The sequence below is a fragment of the Monodelphis domestica genome, chromosome 6 (genome assembly GCF_027887165.1).
Source record: "Monodelphis domestica isolate mMonDom1 chromosome 6, mMonDom1.pri, whole genome shotgun sequence".
Classification (NCBI taxonomy): Eukaryota; Metazoa; Chordata; class Mammalia; order Didelphimorphia; family Didelphidae; genus Monodelphis; species Monodelphis domestica.
In genome coordinates, this window is record NC_077232.1 from 157,344,854 (window position 1) to 157,358,659 (window position 13,806).

A 13,806-nucleotide genomic window follows, 5' to 3' on the forward strand; every position below is an offset into this window, starting at 1 on the left:
TCTTAAGTCTTTCCATTTTTTTTTACAATCTTGTTGTTATAGTATAAATTGTTTTCCTGATTCTGTTTACTCTCTCTGCATCAGCTCATACAAATCTTCCCAAGTTTCTCTAAAACTGTCCCTTTCATCATTTATTATGGCACAATAATATTCCTTAAGGTAACTTTTGCATTGACCTCATATATACAAGGAAAAAAATCCCATACCACATGTCTGTATATATATAAATTTATTTTTAAAACAAAAAAACATTTTGGTTTAATTTTCATTTTACATTGCTCACTGCTCTTTACAAAGTCAGTAATTTCAACAATCTGTGAGAATGAATAGAAATACTTTTTTCACATTGTTGATATTCACTTGAGATGATTCATGGTCATCCAAATCTCAAAGACAAAAGTATTATAAGGAAAGCACAATTAATACATGCAGGCTGTTTGGTATGAATATGGCTTATATGTAACTTGCATTTCACTTTACAAACCACTTCTTTCTTAGACACCCGTTTTGGATGCAATCCATTCACGAAAGAAAGGCACGAGAGTATAGACACCCGGCTTGTTCCGTTGGGCACATTCATCACCCCAGCTCACTATACCAATAAGATACCAGATTTCTCTAGAATTTGGACTGACCAGAGGTCCACCAGAATCACCCTAGGGAAAAAAAGTAAATGAATTAGAATTAGTCATTCAATTTACAAAAAGGAATTTTGTCAAGAAATTTTTAACACATAAATTTCAAAAGTATCTAGAGTGACTCATGTCATCACGAGATACCCTAATTCTATGACAATTAGTGATGGAGGTAGGTAGAGGGTAGAACTTTGTTTATTCTCCTTTTACTTCATTATTATAAGATATCTTGGAGTAGAAGGTCTGACGTAGAAAACAGTGACTTTCTTTAAAAGTTATCATTGAATTTTTTTTAAGTATGTCATTGCATGAGATGGTAAAAAAGGAGGGATTTGTCTTTCTCTGAGATTTGTGCCAAGAAAGAGATTACAAATGTAGAAAGATGTCAAGGTGAAAAGAAAGATAGGTGAAGGGGTTTATATAAAGTAACCTAAATCTCTTCAGTAAGGTCATTGGAGAGTTGATCTGCTGAAAATTAACCTGGAAAGAAGAGTATTGAAGGGAGAAAAGAATAAGGAGAGTCTTGCAGTGCTCAGGAGATTAATCAAAACATTACAAGGTTAAGATGAAGGCTAAGTAAAACACACATGAATTTCCAGAGTCAACACAGTTTTCCCCACCTCTATCAGCACCCAGTAACGCAAGGATTAGAAGAGAAAGCAGCAAGATGGTGGGGAGGTCTACCACTGGGTGTTTGACAGTGAACACAGCAGTGTCAAGTTTGATACAGAACTTTATAATAATAGTGGGGGAAGCCACAAATAGGCTGACTCTGGGGTGAAGTATTTGAATAGAGTTTAGTGAAGTTAAAAGAGGGTTAATGGCTTCCGTATACTAGGAGAGTTTGAGAGATAATCAGTAAAGGAAGTCGTGATTAGAGGAGGGCAGCACTGAATTTTAAATCTTCAAAAGATGTTAAATTCTGGTATAATAGTTGAGGACCCAGGCTTTGAACAGTGTTCAGATCTTCCTTTCCTGGTAAGTGTTTTTTTTAAGCCCTTGACTTTTGTCTTAGAAGAGCAATGAAGGCTAGGCAATGGATGTTAAGTGACTTGCCCAGGGTCATAGTGTCTGAGGCTAGATCTGAACCCAGAAGCTCCTTTCTCTAAGCCTGGTTCTTAATCCATTGAGCAACCCAGCTGCCTACCCTGATGAGTTTTAAGAATGTGTGCAATATATCTTTCATGATTCCAATTTGATTCTTGGAAACTTTGGTGAACTTGCTTTGATTTGTATATGATAGAGGGCTCCTTTGCCCTATGACACGTCTATTTCTACACTCTTTTGTTTTAATATTGAAATGCAAAAGATTACTGAAGGATTTTCAGATAATTATACAGACCCAAGTATGCACTAGATATCCAACCCTGCCAACTATAAAATATCTACTGTCTCTAATGGTAACAGGTAAGAAACACTTTAGTTCACCTGGCAGGCATCTTTTCCTCCTGTCAAAAAGCCAGCACATATCATTCCAGCAGTAATATCATTGTTATAAATTTGTGGCTCGTTGCATATTTTAGTGTCTATAATGTTCACTTTTACTTGCCGAAGATTATTTACACTGGTACCTAAAGTCGAGAGAAGGATAGAATGGTGTTAGCATTTATAGGTACATTTCAAAAAAGAAAAGCAATGTCAACGTGGATAAATGTCCTGTACTACCATAGATCAAAAGGGTAATTCTTAGTTTCTACACACATATTTTCCAGAAGACAATGTAAAAAAGACAACAGAGTCATAAATTTCCAATCTATTCTAAACAAAATAGCTGGATGCCTAGGAACGAACTCTCATTTTTAATTAAGCCCATCAGGACAATGCAATTGCAGTAAGACTATGTTCTGATTATGTTATGTTGCCATTTAAATATCCAAATGAATTACATTTATAATATCTATTTTCTATCATTCTAAACTTGGTCACTAGTAAAAAGTTAATGACTTGAGTGTCCTCTACCCAGAAATCATATTGTTATTGCATTTTATAAATAACTTCCTAAGTACATGTTCTCTCTTCCCTACTCCCAAAGAATGTAAGCTTTCTATGTCTTGTTCCATCTTGTCCTACTTTCCTCCTGTCTATCATTGAGAGGCTGCTCTTCTTTTGACCAAATTTATGCTCTACGTGGGGAAACAAGACATATACTAGAAGTTATTGTTATTGTTTAGTCGATTAGTTATGTCTGACTCTTCATGGCCCTATTTGGGTTTTTTTTTGCAAAGATGTCAGAATGGTTTGCTGTGTTCTTCAACTCAGATTCTCAGATGAGGAAATCAAGGCAACAGGGCTAAGTGGCTTGCCCAGATCACCCAGCTAGTAAGTGTCTGAGGCCAGATTTGAACTCTTGACTCCAGAGCCAGCACTCTATCTACTGTACCATCTACTGTACTGGGTTAAACATAAAGGAAACATCTAAAGAAAGTATTATAAGAAATATGAATGGGAGATATTAATTTCATTGAGGAGCATTGGGTCTAATACCTCTCTTACCAGACAGCTCATTGAGTACCTGAAATATCTGCCAAGTGACTACTAAGTCTTTTATAGGATAAAACCTTCAGATCTTTAACCAAGAAAGAAGGGAATTTTAACAGGTGGAGATATAAAGGACAGTCCATAAGACAGATTCTCTGTAGTGTAAAATGCATGAAGGCAAATGAAAAAAAAGGGGGGGGGCTAGAAAGGTTGGTTAGAGTCAAACATTATACAAGGCCTTAAAGGCTAGATTGAGGTGCTTACATTTTATTCTATAGACAGTTGAAAGTGACCTAAGGTTTTTGAGAAAAGAAATTATATGGTGGGACCTACATATTAGGATCTTTTAAATCAAAATTCTGTCATTTGATACATCAGATGTCCCAGTTTTATATAATGTACAATTTTGATAACTGATATCATCTGTGCCTTCATCTCAAGTTGACAAAAATAATAAATAAAATAGGGTGAAGAACAGAGGAATATGGCATCCTATTAAAGAGTTCCCTCCAGATTAGTCAAAATTATTTCTGTCTAGTTGTGAAATATATTGGTTATTTGGGACAATTATACTTCTTTATTGTGGAGGGTAGGGCATGTGAGAAACAATCACTGGGAAGTAACACCAATATTTTTTTAAAGAATCAATAAAGGGGCAGTTAGGTGGTCCAGTGGGGAGACAGAAGATTCTGGGTTCAAATGTGGTCTCAGACACTTCCTAGCTATGTAACCCTAGGCAAGTCACTTAACCTCAATTCCCGAATGCTTATCACTTTTTTTCCCTTGGAACCAATATTTAGGAATGATTCTAAGGTAGAAGGCAAGAGTTTGTTTGTTTGTTTTTTAAGGATAAATAAAGTATTTTTAAAATTATATGGGTCCAATTATCCTGGTCAGGTAGAGTCTGATCCAGCAAACTCTTATCATCCTCCAATTTTGTCTATATCTCCATTTTTTTCTTTCTGTAATCCAAGGCTAAATCATTCACATTCTGCTGATCTACCAGTCTAGTAACCCTATCAAAAATAATAAGGTCAATCTACAAGAAAAGCCACTATCCACATCCAGAGGAAAAACTGTAGGAGCAGAAACACCAAAGAAAAACAAGTGCTTGATTACATGGGTGGAGGGACATATGACTGGGGATTTAGACTCTAAATGAACATCCTAGTGCAAACATCAACAACATGGAAATAGGCTCTGATCACATGTAAGGACACATGTAAAACCCAGTGGAATTGCACATCAGCTATGGGAAGGGGTGGGAGGAAGGGAGGGAAGGAAAGAAATATGATTCTTGTAACCAAGGAATAATGTTCTAAATTGACTAAATAAAATTTTCAAAAAAAGAAAAAGAAAAGAAGAAAAAAAAATTTTAATGAGGTCCTTGTTTGACTTCTTATGAACAAACAAAAAGCATCCATTGTTTTTCTCTCTCTAAGTGTTCACAAATCACACCAAGAATAATCTGTTCTAATATTTTCCCAGGAACTCATGTCAAGGTCACCAGCCTCAAGTACTTAGATGGCTTCTATGACACCATAATTTCCTCATTCTCTTCCTACTTCTTATGATTCTCACTGCCTCAATTCTAGGTCAGGTTCCTCTAACCTTTTGCTGGAATATCACAATTATTTCTTACCAGCATTCCCTTCCTTTAATCTCTTCTTTCAACTCAGTTTATACCACATGGCCAGATTCATGGTGCAGAGGCATGATCAATTCAATCCATTGCTCAAAAATCTATAGGAAAAAAATTACCATATTCCTTCTCAACATTTAAGGTTCTCCAAAATCTATCACTCATCCACCTTTCTTCTTGGTTCACTATTCTCTTCAACCTATTCTTTGCTCCAACTATTCAAGATCATTCACTTTTGTCTGAACATATCCCATTCTTTATCAGCTCTGTGTTTAGCTAATATGACTTCCTTCAGAGGGAATGCCCCCTGTCCTGTTCTATCTGGTGATGCACTACCCCCAAATGTTATTTCTTAAATGAAATTTCACCAAATGTTAATTATTTCTCCCTTATGCAATCTCATAAGACTTGAAACTCCTTTTGTCCACATGTATTCTAGGTGTGTTTGACTTGTGTAGACCACTTTCTTCCAGGACTCAGTGTTTTTAACTATAAGTACTCAAATATGTGATGGGTGGGTCATTTCATTATCTTCCAGGGCAGATTGCAGCCTATCTGTGGCTTGGGAAAATAAGGACCAGAAAACTTTCTGATATACATAAAGGTGAAGTTCCTTGGTCAGGATTACATAGCCAGCAATTGTCTTGCTGACTCCAAGCCCTCGATCCATTACTCTAACCCTGTTGCTAATAGCAACATAGCATCATAGAAACAGAAAAGGCTAGGGAGATTCTCCCCTTGTTGCCGATTTACCACTAGACTTGATTTTAACCAAATCCATTGACTTCCAGCAAAGAGTGGCATCAAGTGGAGTTGACAACCATGTATTAAGTGCTTACTATGGTATAAATACCTACATACAATGGTATAGTATTTAGATACTTATTAAGTGCTTAAGAAAATAAGTATTTACTATGTGTTGTGTTGGGGGTACCAAGAAAAGTTTAAAAAATTAGTCTCTGTCCTTGAGGAACTTGCCTTCTAATGGGGAAGACAACATGCAAACAATTATGTGTCTATAAGACACATACAGGGTAAATGGGAGGTAATCTCAAAGGGAAGGCTAGACTAGTATTAAGGGGCAATGGGGAGTGCCTTTTTGCAGAAGATGGGATTTTGGCTGAGACTTGGAAAGAAGCCAAGGAAACCAGAAGCTAGGAAGCACAACGGGCATAGGCTAAAGACCAATGGAAAGGCACCGAGTTGAGAGAAAGAAGGGCAGACCCTGGATCATCATACATGAAAGGAAATTGATATAGGGAAATGAGCAGGAGCAGGAGCAAGAGCAATGCTGCAAGGCAGAAGCAGGAAGGTTCCAGAACTCTGGAGAAGTGACAGGGCGGTTGTTTCTTCTGAGAGAGACAGTTAAGCAGGCAGGAGGAGGAGTTTCTGTCTAGTCTTCTGGGGTGGACCTAGAGAGCTGGATATTCTATCTCCTGTGGCTCTCCTTGTGATCCAACCTGTCCTTGTGTGTGTATCCTGTGGATTGTCTGTGATTTTCAACAGAGCTGCTCAAGATATCCAAGTGCCATCTGTCAGTGAGACCTTTCCTTTGAGCCCTGTTCCTGCTACCTTCAATTCCTTATCACCTTTGTATATTAACTGAGGGGGATTTAATTTAGCTAATTGTAGTAATTAGATTTGTAGGTAGGTTATCAACTTGATTTTGGGGGGAAAGATTATTTATTGTTTTTTAGACAGATCATCCCAGTTCCTTTCCCTTCCTTCCCTTATCTTAAAATAAACTATTATTTTAGTAATATTTATATATTTTTTCAGGTTACCTATTTCAGAATAAAGGGTAAAAAAGACTGGAATGGAAGGAAATCAGAAAGGGCTGTAAAAGTCAAAGAGATTTTGTATTTGATCCATTAAATTCCACCCTGTCTATGACTTAAAGTACTGCAGTGTGTTACTGTATATTTAGTCTCTTTTCATGTACTCACCATCATTTCTCATTGCTCCAAATCCTGTGACGTAAGCCGCATCCCCCGCCTTGACCTTATAAGAAGCATCTGGGAGACACACTCGATGCACAGCATTTGTGTAAGGTACAGGCCTATCAAGCTGCAGAACCGCAATGTCATATTCATGGGATGGATACTTGTAGTTTTCATGAACAATAATCCTCCTGATGCCTCGCCTCTCCTTGGGGGGCCTTAGTGTCACACCAAAAGAAACAGTCCATTTGGCTGGGTCCTTATAACTGAAAAAGGGAATGAAAAGCATTTTTTAGGAGCCGAAACTAGTTTTTAATAACACAGTGGTGTTCCAATAGGTGTTCCAATAAGTTTTTTTATTGAATGTCTAAATTTCAAACCACAAACCAATACTTCCCTCAACGTACATTGGTTGGAGAGCGATTGGGGAAAGGGTAGATGATTAGAGTCCATGCATGGCGTGATTCCCATGATAGGCTCCCCAAAACTTCATTTTCTAATCCCCTTAACCATTAGGCCCCCTTCTTCACAAAAGGCTATGTGTCCTCCAAAACTCATGGGCAGAGGGGCAGCGAGGTGGCTCAGTGGACGGAGAGCCAGGTCTGGAGCCCAGAGGTCCCAGATTCAAACATGGCCTCAGATACTTCCTGTGTGACTCTGGGCAAGCCACTTAACTCCAACTGACTGGCGCTTATCACTCTTCTGCCTTAAAACTAATACATAATATTGATTCTAAGACAGAGGATAAAGATTTAAAAGATATATATAACACAAATTATACACGCAAGAATGGAGAAATTGATTCTTTCTACCCTTAATCCCATAGTACTAGTCAAATGTGAATTCTTTGTAGGCAGGGATTATCTTGCTATTTGTATTAGTATCTCTATCATTTGACATAGTTTCTGGCACATAAATACTTTTTTTATTCATTCATTCACAAGTATAATTATTCCGACTATGACTTGAATTACAGGAGCCTTAACATTGCATTGAGATGTCTTTCAGAATTACAAATTGCAGAAAAAAGAGTTAGAATTACCTATTTTATTCACCACAGCATACAACCAAATTGCACTTACTTACTGGGGCTTCTAAAATCTTTGCACTGAATTGTATTTCCTTCCCCATATTTACTTCAAGGATTCATAACATATATAGACATTTTATCTTAACAATTCAGATTATAGTACTTGTAGGCCTTCAAAGATGGTCTTTGTGTGTTGTTTAGGCCACCTCAGGTGATGAGCCTCAGCTAGTTGGGCTGGTTTTCAAATGGCATACATACAGTGTGCCCCTGGTCCCACAACCCGCAATAGCATAAGAATTATCATGAAACTCAAAGCCAAGTACAGCGTAAGCCAGTCAAAAAGATGTCTGATTCAAATTCAGTCAGGGGAGTTGGATATAGTGTAAGAGAAGGAAGGAAGGAAGGAAGGAAGGAAGGAAGGAAGGAAGGAAGGAAGGAAGGAAGGAAGGAAGGAAGGAAGGCAGGCAGGAAGGAAGGAAGGAAGGAAGGAAGGAAGGAAGGAAGGAAGGAAGGAAGGAAGGAAGGAAGGAAGGAAGGAAAGAAGGAAGGAAGGAAGGAAGGAAGGAAGGAAGGAAGGAAGGAAGGAAGGAAGGAAGGAAGGAAGGAAGGAAGGAAGGAAGGACAAAAGAAACAAATATTTATTAAGCCTCTACTAGCATTATGCTAACCACTTTACAAATACCACCTCCTCTGATCCTCACAACAATCCTGGAAAAAAAGATATTCTTATTACCCCCATCTTATATCTAAGGAAACTGAAGCAGACAGAAGTTAAGTGATTCTTGCCCAGGGTCACAGAGCTAGAAAGTGTCTTATAGCTAAAGGTGAACTCCAGACCTGGCTCCTGACTTAGCATTCTATCTACTGCACCATCTAGGTATATAATCAGATGGGAAGAAATGAGTTCAGCAACATAGAGGGAAGACACAGTGATGGTACAGCCATATTGGGGAAAAAGTAAACCATTCCCCAGAAAGTGTCTCTAGGGTTATTGAGCCCTAAAATTCCAGAGAACTGGAAGATAAGGCACAGAGCTGAAGGAAGTAATCCCTCCTCCCCCTCCTCCTACCCCATGACAGCATCCTAAACCAAAACTCTGTTTGCTTTAGTCCATTTACCAGCTTTGGATCCATAGTCTCTTCTGGTAGTACCAGCAGACTTATAAAGCTTAGGTTTGCTTTGTTGATTAACATCAGTAATTGGAAATGTCCCCCAAATACCCTAATTTCAATTACCAAGTCAATAACAATTTATCACTCATGAATTTATATGAAGTCTATTTTTATTTCCATTCTATTCTCCCTCTTCAGATAAGTCTATTTTTTAAAATGCACTGGATTCCTCCAGGCTTCAATCAAATGATCTCCTATCTTGTCTGAGGCCAAACTCTACTTCTTTCTCCCCCTCTTAATTCCAAGAGGAGTCTCTGGACTTACTTTCTGAAGCAGTGAGCAGCACTGACAAGCCAGGTGGCATTGATTAAGGTCGCCCCACAACGATGTTCCCCATTCCACCGCAGACTGGCCTGCCAGGGCCATTCGCCTTCCTGCTCTACTTCTTCTCCCCCAACTATCCTGAGACTTGTGCCAGAGCTCATGCCCCTCCGTGTCCCACAACCTGTACAAAGAGAAGGGCTGTTAGTCTGTCTCCAGTTTTTTAATGTGGTGATTTCACCCTTTCATGAGCTTCTGCCTAAGGATTTGTTTTGGTTTGAGTCTTTTGTTGTATTAGAAGGGACAAAAAAACTTGAGGGAACTTGTTTGTTTACTGCCCACCTACACACGCATCCCTTTTGATAAAGCCTGATGATGTTTTGTTTTTTATTTATTTATTTAATGCCTGATGACATTTTAAAGCAGCCTGTGTTCCAGACTGCTAATACCATGCCCACTCTCCCCAGTGTCCCTGGCTAAAATTCCTGGGATGACAACTAAATGGAAAGACAGCTCTTAGGAAGAGTATTTTCTTGTACTGTCATTTCTTACCTATTAAATGCAGTTCCTGAATCATGAGCTAATGTATGGAGTCACCAAAAGTGGAAGAGATGTGGGAAGTCAAGAATTTTAGGATAAATACAATGATTTCTTCTCAGCCTTCAATCACTCAGATGAAAGCCTTTTACGTGGTACTAGTTATGGGAATATGGAAATAAGTCCCAGCATAGGAATTCTGTATTTCTATGAGTAAGGGTAGCCCAGAAATATAACACATATATTTATTCATAACCCCATTGTTAAATAATCTCTCGAGAATACTTGCAACAATATAGAATATAATTTCTAGTTTGGTCGTTTACCTTACCACCCCTATCCTCCCAGGAATCATAAGGCCAGTGATATAGGGTCTAAACCTGTGATTGATAGATATTAATGAATATGTGGCATAATAGATAACTAGCTTTAAAACTAGAAAAAAAATGAATTTAATCTCTACCTTGGGCACTATGCCACCTATGTGTTCTGGGTTAAGTTATTTAAACATTCAGTGCTCTTGGCAACTCTGTGACATAATAAATTGCAGAGAAGGTATCACAGAGATGAAAAATGCACCTTTCTCCTCTATATCTATGAAATTTTATGTCCTGTCCCTATTCCTATAAACTGATACTAGGTTCTCTCCAAAAATACTCCTAAAAAATAACTCTTTGGGAGCAAAAACAGTCGAGAGATGTTGAATCCAGCACTGATTCCAATTTCTATAGGCTCACAATAATTGTGGAGAGGATAATTAACTGCAATGGAAGTCCTATCAGTCAACCCAGTCCTAGTCTGGATCATTCAGCATTTCCTCATGAGTGAAGTCATTCCATGATGTCAACACAGTGCTTTGATGCCCTCCTACACTCACTTGGCTCTTTCTAGTAGCATATGCTCTTAAAACAAATTGGTTCTGATTACTCACAAGAAGTACAACAAGCCAGAGCAACTACCGTTCTGTACCTGAGATACACATTCCTAAGTTAGACCTGATCCAAAGAAATACATATACGTATATATTTTATATTTTGTGTTAATAAAATTCTGTTGACTGATTTTAATAAATAATTTGGACTTACAGCTATTCAGATACTGGTCCGTTTCTGTCTTGTTGATATCTGAAATACACAGAAACATAAAGCAAGATCATTTAGCACACATCAGATTTCCACAGAGCCATATTCGATCACCCTGGATTTACTCAGAAATGTTCCATACCTAATGGCCTCCCATTGCAAGTCAAACACCAAGTGTTTTAAAACTGCCTAGTATCTGTCATACAAAAGGCAACTTAATTTTTTCTTGTCAAAGAACATAAATTTCAGAGTTTACTAAATTAAATTAAATCCTTTCTAAAATACTTAGGTGAGGGGAGCAGTTCCAGTAGACTGAGAGAGAGTCCTAGAGACAAGAAGTCCTGAGTTCAAATTTGGCCTCAAACACTTCCTAGCTGTATGAACCTGGGCAAGTCAATTAACTCCCAATGCCCAGCCTTCAACACACTTGAAACAATACACAGCATTGATTCTAAGATGAAAGGTAAAGTTTTTTTTTTTAATGCCTAACAAGTGAAGAAAGTGTAAAAAGTGGTTAAATAAATACAAAGTGGAATTCAGAGGAAGGGGACTTAGCAATTGAGAAAATTAGGAAAGGCACAGTGCAGAAAATGGTACCTGAACTGCATCTTAAAGGAAGAGAAGAACTCTGAGGCAGAGGTGAAGAAGAATGGCATTCCAATGGGAAGGCTTGGAGCTGAGAGGTAGAAGGTGCCTTTTGTGAGGAGCAGAGAAAGCCAGTTGGACTAGAATGCCCACTGTGAAAGTGGGAGCCATGTCCAGTGACTGTAGAAAGTCTGGTTGCATAGAGCTTTCAAAGCTAAACAAATGAGTTTATATATTATCCTAAAGGCAATAAGAAGCCACCATAGTTTGTTGAGTAAGAGAGTCACATCAACATATCTACCCTTAAGGAAAATTCCTTTGGCAACCATGTACAGTAGGACAGAGTGGGCAGAGCTTTGAGGCAGGGAGACCAATTAGAAGGCTATTGAGAGAAGATGAGGGAGGACCTTCTGAACTAAGGTGGCAGCTGTGGGAACAGAGAGAAGGGTTTTGCATGCAAGACCTGTTGTGAAGGTAATATATTTCTAGCATAACCTTACCATATTATTCCATATTTATATGTTACATTTTATTTATTTATATACTTATAAATTTATATGTGTTATATATATTCTATTATTCTATAGGGGTCCTGAGAAAGGAGCCCCTCAAAATATCGTTTAAAGCTATTTTGTAGCTGCTCATTTCTTGACTGAGGTGCAACAGGGAAGAAAAGCTTAGAGCTAAATTGCTCACAGCCACTGCTAAATGAAGTTCACACAGAAATTAAAAGGCAAAATATATCTAGAATTATTGTGTATGTCAATAATAAAATGAATAGGAGGCAGCTAGGTGGCTCAGTGAATTAAAAGCCAAGCCTAAGGAGTGAGTCCTGTGTTCAAATTTGGCCTCAAGCACTTCCTAGCTGTGTGACCCTGGGCAAGTCACTTAACCTCCATTGCATAGCCCTTACTGCTTTTCTGCCTTAGAACCAAAACACAGTATTGACTCTAAGATGGAAGGTAAGGATTTTTAAAAGTTAATTAAAAAAACAACAACAACCAAGCCTAGAGATGTGACGTCCTAGATTCAAATCTATCCTCAACACATCCTACCTTTCCAATCCTGGGTAAGGCATTTAACTCTAATTGCCCTAGTCCTTACCATTCTTCTACCTTGAAACCAATATCCAATATTTGATTCTTTGATGAAAAGTAAGGGTTTGTTTTGGGTTTGTTTTATTTTTTTTTAAGAATATAATTGGTCATAGACACTCGGTTAATGCGCATTGCTAATTGATGGATTAATTTACATTTTTAAAAAATCATCTGGATGTAGCAGGATTCATACGTACTAGTCAAAGGCTACAGTTTGCCAGTTCACTTCAAGAACATAGCTTCTCCCTCAAGTTATCATACCTATTCTCTGGTTGGGATGACCTAGCCCTATGATGGCAAACCTATGGAACACATACCAGAAGTGGCATGCAGAGACCTCTCTGTGGGCACACGCACCATTTTCTGCCAGAGTTAGTTACTAGAAAGGCAGAGGGACTGGAACAGAAGTGCTCCTTTTCCCCTCTCCACCCTACCTCTCCTCTCCTCTGCCCAGCAACCCAATGTGCTTACTCCCTCCCCTGAGTGGAAAGCTTGGGCCACTTCCCTCCTTTTCTCCCTCCCCTTTCTGAGGTAAGGCAGTGAGTTGGGACGGGGGAACATAACGGCACGCAGTCTCCAAAAAGTTCTCCATCATTGACTTAGCCATAGGGTCTCAAAAACCATTTTAGAAGAAGGATTGGTAAGTGGGTATTATAGTTGCTCCCTTATTTCTGTCTCAGCAGGAGAGAATGAAAGGGGGGGGGGAGGAAGGGAGAGAAAGACAGAGAGACAAAGACAGAGATGGGAGGGAGAGACAGAGGAAGGAAAAGGGGAGAGACAGAGAAAAAGAATGAGGGGGAGAAAGAGAGGGAGAGAATGAAGGAGGGAGAGAAAGAATGAGAGAGGGAGCAAAAGGAGAGAGAAAGAAAGGAGGGAGAAGAGAAAGAAGGAGGGAAAGTCAGGAAGCTGTGGATTTAAATTCTGCCTCTGACACATAACTGTTTATGACCCTGGGTAAGTCATTTACCCAGTGATCTAGGTAATGCTTATAAAACATTTTAGAGGGGGAAGCTGGGTGGCTCAGTGGATGGAGAGCCAGGCCTAGAGACGGGAGGTCCTAGGTTCAAATCTGACCTCAGACACTTCCCAGCTGTGTGACCCTGGGCAAGTCACTTGACCCCCATTACCTAGCCCTTACCACTCTTCTGCCTTGGAGCCAATACACAAATCCAAGATGGAAGATAAGGGTTTAAAATTAATTAATTAATTTGGAAAAAAAAAACATTTTAGAGAAGATACTGACCTTCATAGGTAGAGGAAATTTTCTTGCTTGGGAATTCTTTAGAGCAATGAAATCATAGGTCCAGTCCCTATTCCCTATAGACATATGTGTATATGTAGGTGTGT

At 38.7% G+C, this 13,806-nt stretch overlaps 1 protein-coding gene across 2 annotated transcripts in view; it reads right to left on the bottom strand.

The window, feature by feature from the left end:
• Positions 1-212: 212 nt before the first annotated feature.
• LOC100618091 (transmembrane serine protease 11E) overlaps positions 213-13,806 on the bottom strand; it is a 136,856-nt gene continuing 123,262 nt past the window's right edge. For both annotated transcript variants that reach the window (XM_056802693.1, XM_007496371.3), the window contains exons 6-10: positions 10,781-10,819; positions 9,162-9,342; positions 6,702-6,961; positions 2,064-2,206; positions 213-656 (exon numbers count right to left, since the gene is read on the bottom strand). In XM_056802693.1, the coding sequence (XP_056658671.1) occupies positions 495-656; positions 2,064-2,206; positions 6,702-6,961; positions 9,162-9,342; positions 10,781-10,819 (785 nt within the window). In that variant the 3' untranslated portion in view covers positions 213-494. The remainder of the gene's footprint in view (positions 657-2,063; positions 2,207-6,701; positions 6,962-9,161; positions 9,343-10,780; positions 10,820-13,806) is intronic.